The sequence below is a fragment of the Tenrec ecaudatus genome, chromosome 4, assembly GCF_050624435.1.
Source record: "Tenrec ecaudatus isolate mTenEca1 chromosome 4, mTenEca1.hap1, whole genome shotgun sequence".
NCBI lineage: Eukaryota > Metazoa > Chordata > Mammalia > Afrosoricida > Tenrecidae > Tenrec > Tenrec ecaudatus.
The window spans coordinates 126,139,495-126,160,997 of NC_134533.1; the positions used below are offsets into that span (position 1 = coordinate 126,139,495).

General features: G+C 44.1%; 1 protein-coding gene across 3 annotated transcripts in view; it reads left to right on the forward strand.

Moving 5' to 3' along the window:
- The window catches only part of ULK2 (unc-51 like autophagy activating kinase 2), a 212,393-nt gene that overhangs the window by 124,084 nt on the left and 66,806 nt on the right, over positions 1 to 21,503 (forward strand). For all 3 annotated transcript variants that reach the window (XM_075546767.1, XM_075546766.1, XM_075546768.1), the window contains one exon: positions 20,248 to 20,328. In XM_075546767.1, the coding sequence (XP_075402882.1) occupies positions 20,248 to 20,328 (81 nt within the window). The remainder of the gene's footprint in view (positions 1 to 20,247; positions 20,329 to 21,503) is intronic.

The window sequence follows — 21,503 nt, forward strand, 5'->3', positions numbered from 1 at the left end:
TCTGTGAAATCTAGCTTACAGTTAATTGTTTCCAAAGTACAATGGTACAAAAGGCGCAACGTAAATAATTCCATTAAAATTGGAAGAGAAGAAGAAATAATAGGAATGAAGGAAGTTGAAAACCAAGCAAAACAATTGCCATTAACTCTCAAGGTTTTAAAATAATCTATTCTCTGAGACCATATTGGTGCACAGTGGTCCTGCTCTCTAGACTCTTGACTTACCATGCCCTCTGAATCTTGGGTGTATGTCCGTTGGGATCAGGCTTCTGTTTTGCCTTCTAAACTCTCTGGAATGGCAACTGTGCTCTCTTGTTTTACTCATTACTTTACCTGTAAGCCAGTCTCTAACAATGTCATGAGGTCTGTCAGTGCAATTGTATGGCGATTATATGTAAAGATTATAGTAAAGTCGGAGAGATAGGAAAGAGTAAAATAGTCAGACACATTTCATGGTAGCATGCTCACTTCAGTCCCTCTTGGTGGTCCATGTGGAGGTGAGAGAAGAGAGGAGAGAGTCCGAGTTTATTTCTAACAAAGGCTTATATATCCTTAGGGAGCGTGTAAACCTTCCTGATTACAGGAGACCACATTTGCAACAGGAAGGGGTTGTACCATCAGCAATACAAGCAATGGGAGGAGGACGATCAAGGGGTGTACACGCAATAGGAAGGGTCCGGATTAGTGTTGCACATGTGACAAGACAGGAAGACCCTCAACTCAAGATGGCAGCCTAACCTTGGTCATCCTTGAGTTGGCTCAACCTTGTCTCTGGGATTTCCTTAAGGGAAAGCAGTCCACTATCCTTATCAGAAGGGAGTGGGCCCCACTTAGGGTGGGACAGACTGGATATCCAGTCTGATTGCTCCAGGTGGCTGATAACCCTCAGGGAGAATAACCTAAGCAGCTTGCCTTGAGCAAGTATACAGTTATTTACCATGTGATAAAAGCAGTTTCCTAGGTTTGACATATATTTGGGGGAGATGATCAGGGGAAAACCCACATTTACCTAATGCCATTAAGTTAATCCTCTTTATAACAACCATATTTAGGGTTACCAAGATTATAAATCTTAATGGAAACAGCTAGACTTATCTTCTTTCTAAGTAGCTAAGTAGCTTATGGGTTTAAATCAGTTTGGGTTTTTATTTATTTATTTATTTATTTATTTATTTATTTTTGATTAGCAACACAAAGCTTCAACAGCACCACCAGCACTTTGAACTATGATGACTCCTTTTTCCTAGTCAATCTGCCTGGTAACCCTGCGCTAGCAGGTTCATCTTCTGCTTCTTAAGCATGACATCCCACCTCTTCAGCTTTGGGAGAGACTTCATCCTCTGGCACATCTGGACTGGAACTGAGTTGGTAAAGATTCTTCTGTTTGAAACAGAAAACGTTGTCTCCTTTGCTTCTTCTAACAGTTCTGCTCGTATGCCCTAGTTTGGTCTTTATCTTCGCTTAGAAATCCTTCAGCCACATCCTGCCTATAGAATTTCAAGAATCAAGCAGCATTCTTTTGTTTCATTCTTTCTCTATTTGTTGTATCCACATATCAACCCCTTGATTGCCTTTCTCTTCCACAATATGTTACACTAGTCCATTACATTCATTACACTGTGCTCATTGGATCTAGTAAGGAAAAGTATCAAAGACTCTAGACTTATTGCTAAAACATCAACCTGCTAGTTGATTCTGACTCATGGTGACCCTGTAGGACATAGTCAAACTGCCTTTGAGGGTTTGTGAGGTAATAACTTTTTGTGGGTGCAGATTCCCATGAAGTAACTGGTTTTGAACTCTTGACCTTCGTGGGTATCAGCTCCATGCTTAACCCACTATGTTACCTGGGCTCCTTATCAACATTCTATAGGTGAGAAATTGATAAAAACATTTAGGTGCCTACTACCTCCATGATATTTCTAGGGGTCCAATGATGTAGGACGTGTGGAGATAATTCTTTTTATTTATTATTATTTTAACAATTTATTGGGGCTGATACAATTCTTTTCACAGTTCATACATATACATACATCAATTGTATAAAGCACATCTGTACAGTCTTTGCCCTAATCATTTTTTTCTCTTTTCTTCTTTTACATTTTATTAGGGACTCAAACAACTCTTACCACAATCCATACATATACATACATCAATTGTATAAAGCACATCCATACATTCCCTGCCCCAATCATTCTCAAGGCATTTGCTCTCCACTTAAGCCCCTTGCATCAGGTCCTCTTTTTTCCCCCCCTCCCTCCCCATTCCCCCCTCCCTCATATGCCCTTCGTAATTTATACCTCGTTATTTTGTCATATCTTGCCCTATCCGGAGTCTCCCTTCCCCCCTTCTCTGCTGTCCCTCTCCCAGGGAAGAGGTCACATGTGGATCCTTGTAATCAGTTCCCCCTTTCCAACCCACTCACCCTCCACTCTCCCAGCATCGTCCCTCACACCCTTGGTCCTGAAGGTATCATCCACCCTGGATTCCCTGTACCTCCAACCCTCATATGTACCAGTGTACAGCCTCTGTCCTATCCAGCCCTGCAAGGTAGAATTCGGATCATGGTAGTTGGGGGGAGGAAGCATCCAGGATTTGGGGGAAAGCTGTGTTCTTCATCGATACTACCTCACACCCTAATTAACCCATCTCCTCTCCTAAACCCCTCTATGAGGGGATCTCCATTGGCCGACACTTGGGCCTTGGGTCTCCATTCTGCACTTCCCCCTTCATTTAATATAATATATATATACACATACATATATACATATACACATACATACACACATATCTTTTTTTTTTTTTGCATGATGCCTTATATCTGGTCCCTTGGGCACCTCGTGATCGCACTGGCCGGTGTGCTTCTTCCATGTGGGCTTATTTGCTTCTGAGCGAGATGGCCGCTTGTTCACCTTCAAGCCTCTAAGACCCCAGACACTATCTCTTTTGATAGCTGGGCACCATCAGCTTTCTTCACCACATTTGCTTGTGCACCCATTTGTCTTCAGCGATCCTATCATGGAGGTGTGCAGTCAATGATATGATTTTTTGTTCTTTGATGCCTGGTAACTGATCCCTTTGGGACCACTCGATCACACAGGCTGGTGTGTTCTTCCATGTGGACTTTGTTGCTTCTGAGCTAGATGGCCGCTTGTTTATCTTCAAGCCTTTAAGACCCCAGTCACTATCTCTTTTGATAGCCGGGCACCATCAGCTTTCTTCACCACATTTACTTGTTCACCCACTTCGGCTCCAGCCGTTGTGTCGGGAGAGTGAGCATCATAGAGTTCCAATTTAATAAAAGAAGGTATTCATGCATAGAGGGAGTGTTTGAGTAGAGGCCCAAGGTCCTTCCGCCACCTTAATACTTGACCTATAAATATAGACACAAAGATCTATTTCCCCAACCTCCTATATATATTTGCATGTACATGTCTTTGTCTAGACCTCCATGAATGCCCTTTGACTCCTAGCTCTTTCCTCCATCTCCCTTGACCTTCCTCCTGCCCTACTACCATGCTTCATCGCCACCTGGGCTAGAGTATACCTCTTCTCTAAGCAACCTTACCCTTGATCAGTTCCCACCAGGCCTGCCACTCCCCCTTCTCTACCATTTGGGGTCCCATGTTTTTCCCTTGTCCCTGGGTTTGTTAACACCACTTCCTTACCCCCCCTACCCCCCCACCCCAAGTCCCCCCGGAACTGTCGGTCCCGTTGTTTTTCATCCAGATAGTTCATCCAGCCTGTCCTATTCAGACAGACCTGTGGAGTCACTAACATGCACGAAAACTAGACAGAGGAACACAAAGCAACAGTATACAACCAGACAACAAAACAACCAAAACAAACCACTGAAAAAGAACAGAACAAAACAGTTTATAAATAATAATTATTATATCTTATCTTACACTCCCCGGCGTCTCCCCTCACCCGCCTCCCCATTGCCCATCTCCCAGAGAGGAGGTTACACATAGATCTCCGAGATCGGTTCTCCCTTTCTACACACCCTTCCCTCCTGGTGTTGCCACTCCCACCGCTGGTGTTGAGGGGTTCTTCTGTCCTAGATTCCCTGTGCCTCCAGATCCCCACTGCACTGCTGTACATCCTCTGGTATAACCAGGTCCGCAAGGCAAGGTAGGATTGGGGTCATGATGATTGGGAGGGGAGGAAGCGTTCAGGAACTAGAGGAAGGTTTTGAGTTTCATTGTTGCTACACTGAACCCTGAGTGGCCCATTTCCTCCTCACTATCACTCTGGAAGGGGTGTCCAGCTGTCTACAGGTGGGCATTGGGTCCCCATCATGCACTCCCCCTCTTTCACGGTGATGTGATTCTCTCCACCACCCCACCTTTGTTGTTGGAGACCTGGTTTCCTCTGTCCTTCACGGTCACCTATGTTGGTGTGCTGCTTCCGTTTGGGCTCGGTTGCTTCTGGGCTAGATGGCTGCTTGTTTGCTTTCAAGCCTTTAAGTCCCCAGACGCTATATCTCTCAGTAGCCGGGCACCATCAGCCTTCTTCACCACACTTGCTTATGCACACTTTCGTCTTCTTGTATCTGCTACGTGGTCCATTCAACACCTTGTATTCGCTTAGGCCGTGTGCTTCTTCTCTGTAGGCTTTGTTGCTTCTGAGCTAGATGGCCACTTATTTGCCTTCAAGCCTTTAAGACCCCAGATGCTATATCTTTTTGATAGCCAGGCACCATCAGCTTTCTTCACCACATTTCCTTACACACACGGCTGTCTTCAGTGATCATGTCGGGAAGATGGGTATCCTGCAATGACTGTTTAGCAGGGCGAGGTGCTATTGTATTGGGGGATTCTGCATGAGAAGGCCCAATGTCCATCTGCTACCCTACTACTGAACCTATAAATATATGCATATAAATCTATTGCCCCCATAATCATAAATATATTTACATATGTACATGTCTGTATTTAGGCTTCTCTGTATGCCCTTTGCCTCCTACTCCTTTCCTCTATTTCCTTTCGCTTTCCTCCCGACCCATTACCATGTTTAGCCTTCATTCTGGATTCAGTAATTCCTCTCAGTTACCTTGCTCTTGGTCACTCCCTTCCAGTCCTCCCCTCCACTCCCTCCTCTGGTTTTGAACCACTCGCTGTTCCCTTGTCCCTGTGTTGGGCGACACCTCCTCCCTTACCCTACCTCCCACGCTCTCATGTCCCTCCAGGACCGTTGGTCCTGTTGTTTTCTTCTCTCATTATTTGTCCAGCCTATCTTGTCTAGGTGGACCTGCTGACATAGTAATATGTGCATACAAATGCATATGACTTTGACTGCGCCCAAGAGGCCCATAAGAACATGGCTTTGACAGAAGCAACATCGACACGCTGATAAGCAGAAAAGCCACTAACATACAAAATTTACAAGGTAAAAAACAAAACAAATTAAAAAAAGACTAAACAAAAAGATAGCAAATATTAAAAGAAAAATTGCTAGTAGTTCAAGGTCCTTTCGTTCGCCTTTAGGAGTGTTTTCTAGGTGTAGCTTGTGAGGCGCCACGTCCTGGCCCGGAAGACCATCCTTTATACTCCCTTGGGATCCCTTTGCTCTGCTTCCTCCACTGCTCCATTGCACGCCCCCAGTGTTTTCCTCAGTGTGGCGGGGTCAGCTCATTCGCCCTTCCCCCATTGTGTCTCAGGTGCTGTCCCGTGTAGGGCCATGTGTTGGTGCAGGATGTCGCTTCTCATAGTGTGGTCAGCTGAATGGTCCTCTCAGTATGATGGGCCCTTCTAGCTGGTCTATCGACCTTGGGCTTGGAGGACCCAGGTGTACTCCACTACGTCCTTTCTCCTTCTTTTGTTTCAGTTTCCTTCTGGATGTGGTGTGGTGGGTCAGTTCCTTTCCCACTCCAGACGATCTATTTTTGTTTTCTGTGGTATTCCCTTCGAGTGTGGGGGTCGGCCTAATTCTGGTTTGGGCCGGCTTGTCGTCCAGCCTCTTTGTGTAGACCTCTGTACTTTGTGTTGCCCTCCTTGTTTGGTGTGTCGTGTTGGGGTCTGTATGCATGTTCCAGATTTGTGGGGACACAACCGATACTCTCCCCCGGGTGGGTTAGTACCCTGCCCCCCCACCCATATCATCCATTCGGATTCTCCCCTTCCCGGTTCTCCCTCTCCCTACCCCACTACTCCTTCTTTATGCTGGGCTCTCATGTACCTCCCTAGGTGTGGCCTGCGCTCCCTCCAACTATCTATGCTTCCTCCCGTTTATTGTGGGATAGATGTTTATTCTTCTATTTCTGTCATGCTGATTGTACTTACCTCAGGGGACTCATGTTGTACCTGTCCCTTTGGGTCTGGCTTACCTCGCTTAACATAATTCCTTCCAGCTCTTCCCATGAAATAACGTGTTTCATGTGCTCATCGGTGCTTTTCAGTGCTGCATAATACTCCATTGTGTGTATGTGCCAAAGTTTGCTAATCCACTCGTCTATCGATGGAAACTTAGGCTGTTTCCAAGTCTTTGCTATTGTGAACTGTGCCGCAATAAACATTGGAGCGCGTATGACTGGTTGTGTTTTATTTGCTGCTTCAACCGGGTATATGCCCAGTAGAGGGATGGCTGGGTCATAAGGTAGATCAATTTCCATTTTCTTTAGGTATCGCCAGATTGCTTTCCACAGTGTCTGTACAAATCTGCACGACCACCAGCAGTGGAGGAGGGTTCCTACTTCACCACAGCCCCTCCAACACTTGTTGCTCTCTGATTTACTGATCTGGGCTAGCCTCAGGGGTGTTAGGCGGTATCTCATGGTTGTTTTGATTTGCATTTCTCTTATGGCAAGGGACTTCGAGCACTTTCTCATATATTTATTGGCCATATTGATCTCCTCTCTAGTGAAAGTTCTTCTCATTTCTTTTGCCCACTTCCTTAGGGGGTTAACTGTTTTCCTCTTTTTGCAGGTCATGATGGTGTTGTAGATTTTAGTAATGAGCCCTTTGTCTGACGTGTCATTACTAAAAATCTTCTCCCAGTCTGTGGGTTGCCTTATCACCCTCTTGGCAAAGTCTTTCGAGGTGCACAGGTGTTTTATTCTTATTAGATCCCATTTGTCGATTTCCAGATCACCTGTGTGTGTCCCCTTCCCTGTTGCAGTGAGCCTATGTGCTCCCTGGGCCAGTGCTCTGAGATTAGTCCCGATTCCCTCCTTAATGGTCCTGATGGTTTGGGGCTTGACTTCTAGATCTGTGATCCACCTTGAGTGTATTCTTGTGCATGGGGTGAGGTAGACGTCTTGTTTCAACTTTCTACATGTGGATATCCATTGTTTCCAGCACCACTTATTAAAGAGGGCATCTGCTTCCCACTTGACGTTTTTGGGACCCTTGTCGAAGATCAGTTGTCTATATGCTGATGATTTTACTCCTGGGCTTTCTATTCTTTTCCACTGGTCTGAGTGTCTATCATTGTGCCAGTACCATGCTGTTTTGACCACTGTAGCTGTGTAGTAGGCATTAAAATCAGGTAGGGCGAGTCCTCCAATTGTGTCCTTCTTCTTGAGGAGTTCTCTGCTAATTCTGGGTTTCTTCCCTCTCCATATGAAGTTGGTGGTCAGTTTTTCCAATTCTTTGAAGAAGGTTGATGGTAATTGGATTGGTATAGCATTGAACTTGTAGAGTGCTTTAGGAAGAACTGTCATCTTTACTATGTTCAGCCTACCTAACCATGAGCAGGGGAGCTTCATCCATTTGTGAAGGTCACTTTTGGTTTCCTGTAATAGGGTTTTATAATTATGCTTATAAAGGTCTTTAGTATTTTTTGTTAAGTATATTCCTAGATATTTCAGTTTGTTCTTGGCTACTGTGAAGGGTACTTCCCTCTTAATCGCCTCTTCCATGGCCCTGTCCGATGTGTATAGAAACCCTACCGACTTCTGTTTATTGATCTTGTATCCTGCTACTCTTCCGTATTCCTCTATTGCTGTAAGTATTCCAACTGTGGAGTTTTGGGGGTCTTCAATGTATAGGATCATGTCATCTGCAAATAACGATAGTTTCACCTCCTCCTCTCCCAACTGGATCCCTTTGATGTCCTTCCGCTGTCTTATGTTGTTAGCCAGAACCTCCAAAACGATATTGAATAGAAGAGGGGACAGGGGGCATCCTTGTCTTGTACCCTTTTTCAGTGGTATTGTTCTTGTCTTTTCTCCATTGACTATGATGTTGGCTGTTGGTCTTTCATAGATAACTTGTATGAGCTTGAGGAACTTACCTTCCAATCCTATCTTCATGAGTGTTTTGATTAGGAATAGATGCTGGATGTTGTCAAATGCTTTTTCTGCATCTATGGATATTATCATATGGTTTTTATCCTTTTTCTTCTCGATGTGGTGTATGATATTGATGGATTTTCGGATGTTAAACCATCCCTGCATCGCTGGGATGAATCCTACTTGGTCGTGGTGAATGATATGTTTGATGTTCCTTTGTATTCTATTGGCCAATATTTTGTTAAGGATTTTTGCATCTATGTTCATTAGAGATATTGGTCTATAATTCTCTACACCTGTGGGGTCTTTTCCCTGTTTGGGTATCAAAGTAATGCTGGCTTCGTAAAATGAGTTTGGGAGCTTGCCGTTCTTTTCTATGTTATGGAATACTTTGTGGAGGATCGGTGTCAGCTCTTCCCTGAATGTTTGGTAAAATTCTGCTGTGTAGCCATCTGGCCCTGGGGCCTATTTCCTTGGTAGGTTTTTGATGACACACTCTATTTCTTGCTTCGCTATGGGTTTGTTGAGGTTCTTGATCTCTGTCTCAGATAATCTAGGGATAGATTATTTTTCTAAATATTTATCCATGTCTTCCAGGTTTCTGAATTCATTAGAATACAAACCTTCATAGTACTTTGTGATTATCCTTTTTATCTCATTGGGGTCTGTTGTTATTGCCCCGGATTCATCCCTCATCCTGGCTATTGATGATTGTTCCTTTCTATCTTTGGTAAGCTTTGCCAGGGGAGTGTCAATTTTATTAATTCGTTCATAAAATCAGCTTCTAGTTGCGTTAATCCTTTGCATTGTTCTTTTGTCTTCCCACTGGTTTAACTCCGCCCTGATTTTTATTATTTCTTTTCTCTTGCTATTGGAGGGGTAGTTCTGTTGACTCTGTTCTAGTTGTTGGAGGTTTTGTGTTAACATATCTGTCATACGCCTTTCTTCTTTTTTCATGTATGCATTCAGTGATATCAAGCTACCTCTGATAACTGCCTTTGCAGTGTCCCATAAGTTTTGATGTGTTGTATGCTTGTTCTCATTAGTTTCTAGAAATTTCCTGATATCCTCTCTGATCTGGACCTTAACCCATTCCTGTCGCAGGAGATCGTTGTTTATTATCCAATTGGTGGCCCTTGCTTTTCTGGGTGCCCTCCTATTAATCTCCAGCTTTATGGCATGGTGGTCTGACAAAGACGTCTGGATAATATCTATGTGTTTGAATTTACTCAGGCTGGCCTTGTGCCCCATCATGTGATCTATTCTTGAGAAAGATCCGTGTGGATTGGAGAAGAATGTGAAACCTTTTGCTTTTGGATGAAAGGCTCTAGAGATGTCTATCAGGCCCTGTTGCCTAATTACATTGTTTGGCTCTCTGGCCTCTTTGCTGAGCTTCTTTCCCTGTGACCTGTCTTTCTCTGATAGTGGAGTGTTGAAGTCCCCCACTATTATTGTTGTTTCCGTGATTTCTTCTGTCATTTTTTTAATAGTTTGTTTGACGAAATTTGCCGCACCATTATTAGGTGCGTAAATATTCAGTATGCTTATTGCTTCCTGGTTTACTGAGCCTTTGAGCATTATGTAATGTCCCTCTTTGTCTCTTTTTATGTTTTGGATCTTGAGATCCATTTTGTCGGAGATTAAGATAGCCACTCCTGCCTTCTTGGAGTTACCATTTGCTTGGTAAACTTTCTGCCAGCCCTTTATTCTCAGCATATGCTTGTCTGCTTGCTTAAGGTGTGTCTCTTGCAGGCAGCAGATTGATGGGTTATGTTTTCTAATCCAATCCTCCAGCCTCTTTCTTTTAACATATGAATTGAGCCCATTTGTATTCAAAGTGATTATTACAATCTCTGGCTTCATGGTTGCCATATTCTGTTTAGTGTTTTGGGTCTTTGCCTATCTTCCTTCATATCAGTGTACTGCGTTTGAGTGGAGGGTTTCTATCTTGTCCTCTTTTCCATCTGAGACCGTGTTGTCCTGGTACGTGTTGCTGGCATGTTGGCTTCTAGATGGAGATGGGCTATATGGTGGTCTCCTGGTGGTTCTAGTTGGAGCTTGATCTTCTGGCCATAGTGAGTCAGCCAGTATGTTCTGCAGGGTCGGGTGACTTGCAGTATATTTTTTGAGTTCTTCCTTGTCCTGGAAGACCCTTATCTTACCCTCTATCTTAATGGATAACTTGGCAGGGTATAGGATTCTGGGGGAGGCATTTTTATCTTTCAGTTTTTGGAAGATGTTGCTCCATTCTCTCCTCCTCTTCATGGTTTCAGCTGATAAGTCTGAGCATAATCTTACCTGTGCTCCTTTGTATGTGACTGTCTTCCTTTCTCTTGATGCTCGTAGAATTTTCTCTTTTTCCTCTAAGTTGGATAATTTTACAATTATATGTCTTGGCGTGTTCTTCTTGGTGTTTAGCTTAGCTGGCGTCCTCTCTGCTTCCTGTATGAGAGTCGGATTCTCCTTTGTTAGGTTGGGGAAATTTTCTTCCAGGAATTCCTTTGCTATCTTGGCGGTCGATTTGTGTGTTATGTTGTGTTCCGGTAGACCGATTATTCGAATATTATTCCTCTTCATAGCATGTCATTGATCTCAGGCTGTCTTCTGTTTCTTTAATTTTCCTATCTGATTTTTTTTCTCACTTGCTTCGTTTGGTTTGAGCGTCCTCGAGTTCACTGATACGGTTCTCAGCCTCCTCAAGCCTAGATATAGCTTCTGTGACCTTTTGTGTGGCCTCTGCTACCTCCTCTGTTAGTTTCTGCAGTTCCTTTTGGTGGATAGTATTCATCCCCTCTATTGTGGACTTCATCCCCTCTATTGTGCATTTCATCCCTTCTATCATTGCATCCTTATTTTGGTTTGCTTCTCTTAGCTCCTGTATTACTGCAAGCAGAGTTCTGAAGATTTCCTTTTGTGGCTGATCTATATCTGTTTCTTCTATGAGTGACGTTAGGTCTGTTAAAGTGCCTCGTTTTTCTGATTTTTTTGTTGGGAGTGATGTGGTCTGTTGATTTTTCCTTGATCCTTTAATAGGCCCCATGCTTCTAGGAGACAGGAGTAACCTTATTGTGTGGAGGCTCAGGCCACTGTGCCGTCTCCTGGGGTGGCTAGGCGGGCTGCGGCAGGCTTAGGGCTGGCACTGGGGACCCAACAGGGCCCCAGGTGGTGAGAGCTGGCTGGAGCTCACTGACGGCTCCTCAGGGACTGCAAAGCCGAGACCCAGGCTCCACTGCAGGTGGAATGTTTGATCTGCCCGGGCTGTGAGCGGGCGTGGGGAGGCCCCTTGGATAGCTGCGCAGGCAGCTGCGGGACACTGCAGGGAACAATGGTGTTCGCTCTCCGCCCTTTTGGCGCGAAACCGCAGGGGGTAATGGCGCCCTTCCTCCGCTCAGGCTCAGAGTCGCGGCCGCCGGGGTCCCCGCAGCACCCTGGGGAGGGCACCTACTCTTGTGCCTTGCGCAGGGAGGGGCCCTTGTTGGGCAGACTCAGCAGCGCGGGGCGCGGCGCTCCGCGGAAGCTCAGGGTCCGGGACAGGCGCGGGTTGGGCTATGGCTCCTGTTGGCGGGAAGTGCTCAGCGCAGGGTCCCCGCCAGGAGTGGAGCTGGCACTAGGCTGCCAGGGGCTGGCGGGGGTGGGCGGGGGTGGGAGGCCGGCGCACGGAGGGCAGGTGGAGAGGTCCGCGGCAGCGGTGCGGGTGGATGGTCCCCCGTGGGGGGTCGCCAGACAACCCGCGGGTCTGCTCCCCTGAGCTTGGATGAATGGAGGGAGGGACATGGGCCCGAGGGCAGATCGCTGCCCTGCGGGGAGAGGGGAACTGCGGGAGAGGAAAGCTTCTCTCCCAGTGGGGATCCACGAGTGGGGAGTGGGCCTCTGGAGTAGGGGAGCGTGACCTGCTGCGCCTGTCTAGGCAGGGCAGGCAAGCGGCTCTGGGCTGGCGTCCGGTTTGGGGATGGAGCCTAGGCCGGTCGCCAGTGAGCTCACGGCAGCTTAGTGGCCAGAGATGTCCCACTAGCCCGGTCCTCTTTCACCTAGACCCCTGCTCAGGACAAATACGTGGGGTAGGACTGGGGTGCTGTCCCAGGGGGATATTTCACTCACCAGACTCTTACTATTCAGCTACCTGGTCGCCAATCCCGCTTTGTTTGGAGGAGCTCTCAGAGTATGCGGGTGTCCCTGTCGGCCATCTTCCCCAGCCTCCCAAAAACGGAGATAATTCTATTAAAATGAAAGATAAATTGTTGCAACTAGCCCTTTCCACAATGTAAAAGGACACATGATGGTTGGTGGGCTTCTTCGGATTCCAAATGCAGCATATTCCGGTTTGCAACTCTGGCCTAATAATGGACCCTAAAAGCTGCTAATTTTGAGTGGGGCCCTACAGCAGGTTCAGGCTGCTGTGCAGTTTGCTCTGCCATATGATCCAGCTGAACCAGTCGTGGTTGACGTCTAAGTGACACATAGTTGTGCAGTTTGGAATCCTCAGCAGGCCCTTATGGTGAATCAGAGTGCAGACCTTTGGCTTTTGGAGCAAGGTGCTACCACTTGACAGACTACTCCTCATCTTTTGAGAAATGGCTTTTGGCTTGTTCCTGGGCCTTGTGTCCGATGCTGTCGAGTCTGTTCTGACTCATACTGACCCCAGGTACAATCAAACAAAACACTGCCTGGTCCTGAACCATCCTCACAGTTTTTCTTGTGTTTGAGCCCATTGTTGCAGCCACTGTGTCAAACTTTCTTAAAGGCCTTCATCTTTTTTGCCACCCCTCTACTTTAGCAACCATGATGTCCTTCACCAGCGTTTAATCTCTCCTGACAATATGGGCCTTAGTAGATATTGAAAGCCTCACCACGAGTCACCAAATCACCACACAGCCTGTTCTGCCGATCGTGAACAAGGCGTTGGCTGATTCAGAATCATAAGGCCGGGCATTTGCAGCCGCACTCCATCACTGAATGGAAGTGGTATGTAAGAGATGGATCTAGAGCAGAATCTGAAGGTGCAAGGAAATTGAATGAAGAAATGGCTTCTACTCATAGTTTCCATTCCTATCACACTACGGTCTTTCTTTCGTCTGCATGACCTCATGGGGAGTTCCTGGTGATCTATTGACTGAGAAAAAGAAAACCCACCCTTTTTTTCCAGAGACTCTGCTTGACATGCAGTTACCACTCAAAAGCGCACAGTACAACAGCACAAGAGCCCTTCTCTAGCACCTCCCTGAAGGACAGTAGTGAAAGGAAATCTTCCCAATGGACAGAACTTGGAATGTGACATCTGGTTGTTAATTTTGCTTGGAAGAAGAAATGGCTGGATTTGAGACTATAAAAATTCTTAATCTGTGGCCAATCACTTGACTAGATGGTCAGAAACTTGGAAGGAGTATGATTGGAAAATTAGTGATGAGGTATGAAGAGGAGGTATGTGAATAGACCTCTCTGGCCCAAAGAAGTGAAGTTATTTGTGCCCAATGTGACTGCTCACCAGGTATCTCAGTAGAGGAAGATTTTAACATTCAAGTTGTAGGATGGTTTGTTGTATGGAAACCATTCACCCCAGGTACTTCTGCCACTGCCCAGGGGGCTCATCAATAAAGTTACCAGGGTGGCAGGGATGGAGGTTATTCCTGGAATCAATAGCGTGCTTTCCATCATCAAAGTTGATTTGGCTATTGCCACTGTTGAGTGCCAATCTGCCAGCAGTGGAGACCAACACAGTCTGAGATAATAGCACCAATCCTCTGGGATACCAACCAGAAACCTGATGGCAGTTGATTACATTTGTCATATGTATTCAGTAAGCCATAAAAAACAAGGCAGCATTTTGTTCTTTCTCGCTCTTTTTAATAGTTTTTATTGATATATAATTCACGTATCATGCACTTCCATATTTCAGTCATGTTAAAAAAGTTATATAATCATTACAACAATCAGTTCTAGAACATTTTCTTCCTTCTTGTACTCATTTTTAGCTCCCAATTTCTCTCAAGCCTCCCCTCCCAGGCACCCAAGAAACCATTAATTAAGTTAGTGTCTCTATAGATTTACCTATCTTGGATTTCATATAGTGTAAAAATACACACAAAAAGAAACAGGAAAAAAAGGACCACCAATAATAACCAAATAAACCAGAGAAAAACTCAATTGAGAAAAAAAAGCAGGAAATACTAAAAACTAGAACAAAATGTAAATGGGTTAAAGGGCTATCAAATGATCAAGTGTCACATTTTAACCTAATACATCTGCCATAATCAAGTTTACAAGAATTTTGTTCTTTCTCGAATAAGACACTCACTCTGGATATGGATTTGCTTTCCCTGCATGCAGTGCTTTGGCCAAAACTACCATTCATGGAATTGCAGAATGCTCACCACTGACGTGACATCCTACACATCACCTCAGATAGCACTTTACAGAAAGTTAAATATGACAATGGGCCTATGCTCATGGGACCTGTTTGTCTCACCTTCTTCCCTCTCATCCTGAAGCAGTTGGATTGATAAAAAAAAAATGGAATGGTCTTCTGAAGACATATTTATTGCATCAGCTAAGTAGCAGTACCATCCAGGTTTGGGGCAATATTTTCCAGGAAGCTGTATATACCCTAAACTGGCTTCCAGTATGTGCTGATGCTGTTTCTCCAATTGCCAAGATTCATGGGTCCATGGAAGTGCACTTCTCAGTATCACTCTTAGTGACCCCTTGCAATATTTTTGCTTCCTTTCCCTGTGATCTTATGCTCTTCAAGTCTGGAAGTCTTAGTTTCAAAGGAAAGAATACTCTTCCTTACAGACAAAGAACTGCTGGCAGTTAAGAAAGTCTCCTGGCCCTTTTGAGCACCTTAGGTCACTGGGATTTGATGTCATAACCCCTTTTGTGGAAAAGTAAGAGACACTGGAAACATCCTTTCTCTCTCTGCCATTTTTCTTTCCTGCTTGCTGCTCCAGGGCATCCCTTGTAGGACACCTGACCCTGAGAGCTGTCAGCACCCTGCCATGTTTCCACCGAATTTGGATTTAGGTGACTTTATACTCAATGGCTTGTGATCTATCAGCATCTCGATTCACCTTTCTGCACCATCTGCCTACAGCTACATGAGTCTGAAGAGGGCCCCATCTAGCATCGGACTTATGGACTTGAGTTGAACTAGCCTTGGATGCGTTCTTGATATTAAGTTCTTTCGCATGCATTTTGTTTCTTTAAAAAAAAACATTTTATTAGGGACTCATACAACTCTTATCACAAGCCATACATACATCAGTTGTATAAAGCACAACTGTACGTTCTTTGCCCTCATCATTTTCAAAGCATTTGTTCTCCATTTAAGCCCTTTGCATCAAGTCCTCTTTTTTCTCCTCCCTCCCCGCTCCCCCCTCCTTCATGAGCCCTTGATAATTTATAAATTATTATTTTGTCATATCTTGCCCTGTCCGGCGTCGCCCTTCACCCCCTTTTCTATTGTCCATCCCTCAGGGAGGAGGTCACATGTAGATCCTTGTAATTGATTCCTTCTTTCCAGCCCACTCACCCTCTACCTCCCAGTATCGCCCCTCACACCCCTGGTTCTAAAGCTATCATCCGCCCTGGATTCCCTGTGCCTCCAGCTCCTATCTGCACCCGTCTACATCCTCTGCTCTATCCAGACTTGCAAGGTAGAATTCGGATCATGGTAGTTGGGGGGAGGAAGCATTTCGGAACTGGATGAAAGCTGTACTCTTCATCGGTGCTACATCGCACCCTGACTGACTCATCTCCTTCCCTAGACCCCTCTGCGAGGGGATCTCCAGCGGCCAACAAATGGGCTTTGGGTCTCCACTTCTCACTATGGTAAGATTATTTTTTCCTGATGATGCCTTATACCTGATCCGTTTGGCACCTCATGATCGCACAGGCTGGTGTGCTTCTTCCATATGGGCTTTGTTGCTTCTGAGCTAGATGGCCGCTTGTTTATCTTCAAGCTTTTAAGACCCCAGACACTATCTCTTTTGATAGCCGGGCACCATCAGCTTTCTTCACATTTGCTTGTTCACTGGCTTTGGCATCAGCGGTTGTGTCAGGAGGGTGAGCATCATAGAATGCCAATTTAATAGAAGAAAGTTCAAGCATTGAGGGAGTGCTTAAGTAGAGGCCTAAGGTCCTTCTGCCACCTTAATACTAAACCTCTAAATATAGGCACATAGATCTATTTCCCCATCCTCATATATATTTGCATATGTGCATGTCTTTGTGTAGACCTCTATAAATGCCCTTTGCCTCCTAGCTCTTTCCTCTATTTCCCTTGACTTTCCTCCTGTGCCACTATCATGCTCCATCCCCCCCTGGGTTTCAGATATACCTCTTCGTTACCTTACCCTTGATCATTCCCTACCAGGCCTGCCACTCCCCCACTCACCACCAATTTGGATCCCATGTTAGTCCCTTGTCCCTGGGCTTGTTAACACCACTTCCTTACCCCCCCCCCCAACCTCCTCCTATCCCATGTTCCCCAGGAACTGTCGGTCCAGTTGTTTTTCCTTCAGATTGTTCATCCAGCCTATCTTATTTAGACAGATCTGTGGAGATAATAACATGCACAAAAACAAGACAGAGGAAAACAAAGCAAAAGTGTACAACAAAACAACAACAAACCACTGACGAAGAACAAAACAAAACACACCAAGAAAGAAAAGCTTGTAGTTAGTTCAAGGATAAGTTTGTTGGCCTTTAGGAGTGTTTTCCACTCCAGTCTGTTGGGGTACCACGCCCTGGTCCCAAGGTCCACATTCAGCATTCCCTGGGGGCCTTGCTGCTCCATTTCCTTGCTGTTCTGCTGCACTCCCCCAGTGCTTTGCCTTGGTGTGATGGGATCAGGTTGGGCGCAGTTCCTACACTGTCTCTGGTGCTGTCCCCTGCAGGGCCATGGGTCAGTGAAGGGTGTCATGTCTCATAGTGGGGCCAGCCATGTAGTCCTCTCTGTGGACTGGCTGCTCTAATCAGAAACATCATCCTCACTGCCTGAGTGGGCCAGGATGTGCTCCACTCTCTCCTCCTCCCCCTTCATCTGCTCCCATGTGCTCTGAGCAGGTATGTCCCTCTCCCGGAGCTGCAGATTCAATGTCGTCCTTTGAAACAAATTCTTCTGGGGGGAAGGGCAAGCATCCACTTAATATTTGGTACTGGGGCCGGCCTCCCAGACCTCTCCACTGGTTCCCTACTCCATGCCAGAATGTTGCATTCACACCTTGAGGTACTGGGTTGAAGTCTGGTCCCTCTTTCCCTGTGAAGATATAAACAATACCCTCCCTTATCTTTATGATGCTCCTCCTGCTTTTCAGCACTGTTTGAATTTCCCTCAAAGCAACTTTCCTGGGCTAGATTCTGCAGAGTCCCTCTGGTATGTGTCACTCCGTCACCATCTTCCCGGAACCTGGAAGTCCCCACATTTCATTTCTTTAGACATCCCAGATTAACACATAATATGAAAGTTGGAAATGAACAAGAATCCCTATTTAGAGAATACGGCTTTGGTTACATTAATGACAAGTGATTGCATGATAGTGTTTTGCAGGAACAATTATTTATTCATTATAAATATAGCTCGACATTAATGACAGCTAATACAAATGGACTTTGACAGATATGAATGTAAAAGGATCACTTGACTAAATCTGTAATTTATTTCAGATTCAAGTTGAAGCTGAGGAAAATTAATGAAGATGGTTTCAAGAATAGAGTTGATATATTTAACACTAATGATTGAAACTCTTAAGAATAGTGCCTGCGTTCTTCCTTATTACATTGTCCAGTTTCCCATGCACAGGAGGAGATTAAAAATGCCACTACTTAGGTCAGGGCACCTTAGTCCTTAAAGTGACATGTTAACTCTTTAAAATTTTCAGGTACTATTCTTAAGAGTTTTCAGTGGCTAATTCATAAATGGACTTCCTATTTTTGCTTCCTAGTCTGATGCTAGTCTGGAAGTTCTGCTAAAACAAATTCTCCTTTTGTAATCCTGCTCTTCTTTGAAATACCGATGGATGTTATAGCTAAGCATCGTAGCAACAAGTCGGACACCACTAACTGAGAAGAGTGCTGGGCGAGGGGCGGAGTATGTATGAGAAAGACTCAAAGAACTGGAATCTTAAATGTGAGGTGATGGAAGCAGCAAGGTTGGAGGTGAAACAGGTATTGCAGATAGGGACTAGTGGCAGAATTGAAAGCCTAGAAGTGAATTACAGAATTACAGAATGTCTTCACTTCTAAAACAAAAGGAAATCCCCCTGATCAGCACTGTTGGAGTAGTGGTTCTGAGATGAAAAGGAATACATCTCAGACAGAGCCATGTGGGGTAAAATCGTGCCTGGAATCACTATCAAAACAAAAATTGTACCGTGTATACTCATGTATAAGCCGAGTCTTTTAGCACATTTTTCATGCAGTTTTATGTGGTAAAATTAGGCGCCTCAGCTACTATTGAGGGTGCCTTATACTCGAGTATATATAGTAGTTTAAAACAAATATAACTGGAGGCACCTAAACTTCGGCTTAAATGCCTTTGAAGATGTTTTTAGCCTCTTCATGTAAAATGTTGATCTTCACCCAAACTCACCCCTGCAGCAGACTATGAGACATCTCCAAAGGCAAAGTCCTAAACTCTTCAGTACAGGAATTTATATTGAAGTAAAAATCCAATCTTCATCTAATTTCTGGCTTCCAGCTTAATAACTTGATCAGGGTCTCTACTTTTTGAGACGCATAATTTTTTTTTCTGTTTAAATTTTCTTAAGCCTTTACCAAGTTTGTCCCAGTGTTAGGTTAGATGTGTAGAAGATTTATGTGATTCGGGATGCAGCATAGCACTGATGAAACACACTTGTAGTTCTTTAGTGCTGCCTCCCACTATCTTGGCCCCAGTTCTAGCTCACAAACCCTGTTAGACCAGCGTGTGCACATTGGTACAGATAAACGCTTTCAATACATGAAATCCATACTCGATAAACCCCTCAGAAGCAGTAATGGGAGTTGCAGTCCCATGGAGGGTCGGGAGAAGGTCTTGATAGCAATGTTGGATGTATAACTCCCCTCAAGGGGATGGATAACAGAACTACGGGTGAACGGATACATCGGACAGTGTAAGATAGGAAAAAAATATATATATATATACTTTATTGGGGTTCACAGGGTAAGGAAGTGAGGGAATAAAGAAGAGCTGACATCAAGGGGCTCAAGTTGAAAATGATGATGGCAGCATCTGTTCAAGTTCACTTGATGCCTTTGATTTATGGATTGTTATAATATCTGTAAACACCCCAATATAAAAAATAATTTTAAAAAGATTTATGAGAGGAAAAAACATCGGAAAGATTAAAGGGAGGGAAGGAAGACCCTTCAGAGAAAAAATGTGGGACTAACACATGTAAAGAAAGTAAGTGTATAAAAGGGATTTGGGCTGGAAAGGTCTCAAGTTGTACCTCATTTCTAAGAAAACTGCCCAAACTGGCAGGGCATTCCCTGAACTAAGGTGTCTGTTAGAATTCATTTTTTTTAAACCTGCCTAATTGGGTCTGAATTGGGGCCCCGCTGTTTCATCCATTGGCTGCAGCAATCCAAGGAAAGCATGACATAATTGAATGTGATGGGTAGTCAGGGGCAACAGCTGGGCTGGCAGTCTACTGCGCTCCTGGTAGCAGCTTCTTTTGAGTAAGACCTGAGCTTTACCAGGTCTACCAAAAGACTAAGCATTTATTACTCTGTTGATACAAACACCTATTTCAGACATTTACTGGTTTCTGTGACTTGCTTTCCTAATTAATGATCTAGTTTCAAAGGAGAGTGAATGTTTGTTATATTTTTCTAATCCTATGTCCCTAGCTCCCAGCACATTAGTTGCTTACTAAATGCTACTTGAACTAAATCTTTTCTGATTAAAATATTATGTAAACCATATAGTAAACTATAATGCACTGTGCAGTTTATGCATGTGTTGCTTGCTTCATCTTTTACTGGTTTTGAATTATTTCCTTTCCCATCTTTGCATAGTTGGAATCATCCCTGCGCAACTTTGTCAGTGCTGCTGTGGGCAACCTCAGGTGCATGAATCTAGGAGTAGAAACTCTTCAGGTAGGAGAGTTTATTTTGTGTTTTAATAATCATAATTTGATTTAATTGGATGAGTGGTGTTTTCCTTTACATTCCTGTTTTTTTTTAATCTTGGTATAGTATGCATGTTTCAGTATATCATACATCTAATTGCCTTCTTTGGAGTTTATTGATTCATTTATGAGTAAGAATTTGTTATTTTTAATGATGCTATTGTTGATAATGAACCCTGCTGTTACTGTCGAGTAAGCACAAGGTTAGAAGTTTAAATCCACAAGTTGCTCTGTGGGAGAAAGTCCTGATTTTGTAGTCCTGTAAAGATTTGCAGCCTCAGACACCCTATATAGCATCAGTATGAGTCTGAATGGACTCCATGACACTATATTTTAGATTCTTGGTAAAAGGTTCTAGTTTGCATTAGACAAATAAAAAAATAACTCCCTGCCATCAAGTCTATATTGACTCATTGCAACCTGATAGGACAGGATAGAACTGTTCCTGTGAGTTTCCCAGCCTGTTTATAGGAGTAGAACACGCCATCTTTCTCACACACAGTCACCAGTGGTTTCAAACTGTTGACCTTGCAGATTGCAACCTAACTCATAAACACTACCACATCAGGGCTCCTGTGCATGAGATAAATAACTAGAAATGCTTATTTGCTATATTGTATGTATATATATGTGCATGTATACATATGTTTATCTTTGTAGACATACCTGAAAAGATATTTGTAATTAATACTATTATACCGTTATTAGTACAATTCTATTGTATGTGTATTTCAGGGGTGAGCCTATTAAGGGACCCTGTGTCATTTAGAAAGACATCTCCTTCTAGCTTTAGTATTGTATATTTTGTATTGTGTCATAGTATTTTGTCATTAATTCTATTTGTTCATTTGCTAAAGGACAGAATAGAGTTCTGAAAGAGTAAACATTAGGTTTGGGATGAGATTTAGCCAGAAGTGATCAATATTAAAGTTCTTGTTGGTGTTACTTTTATTGATAATTAGGTCACTACAAATATTTTTGTGTCTTAATATTATTTGGTAGTTTGGGTTTCAAAAGTTCCACTGAGTTCTGTACCTTGAACTCAAGTGAACCGTAGGTTGGCTACAACAGGTTTGTGCCAGTAAAGAGACTTCTTTACTGCGAGGCTCTTCATACGGTATCTCCTTAGGAATCAAGAAATTC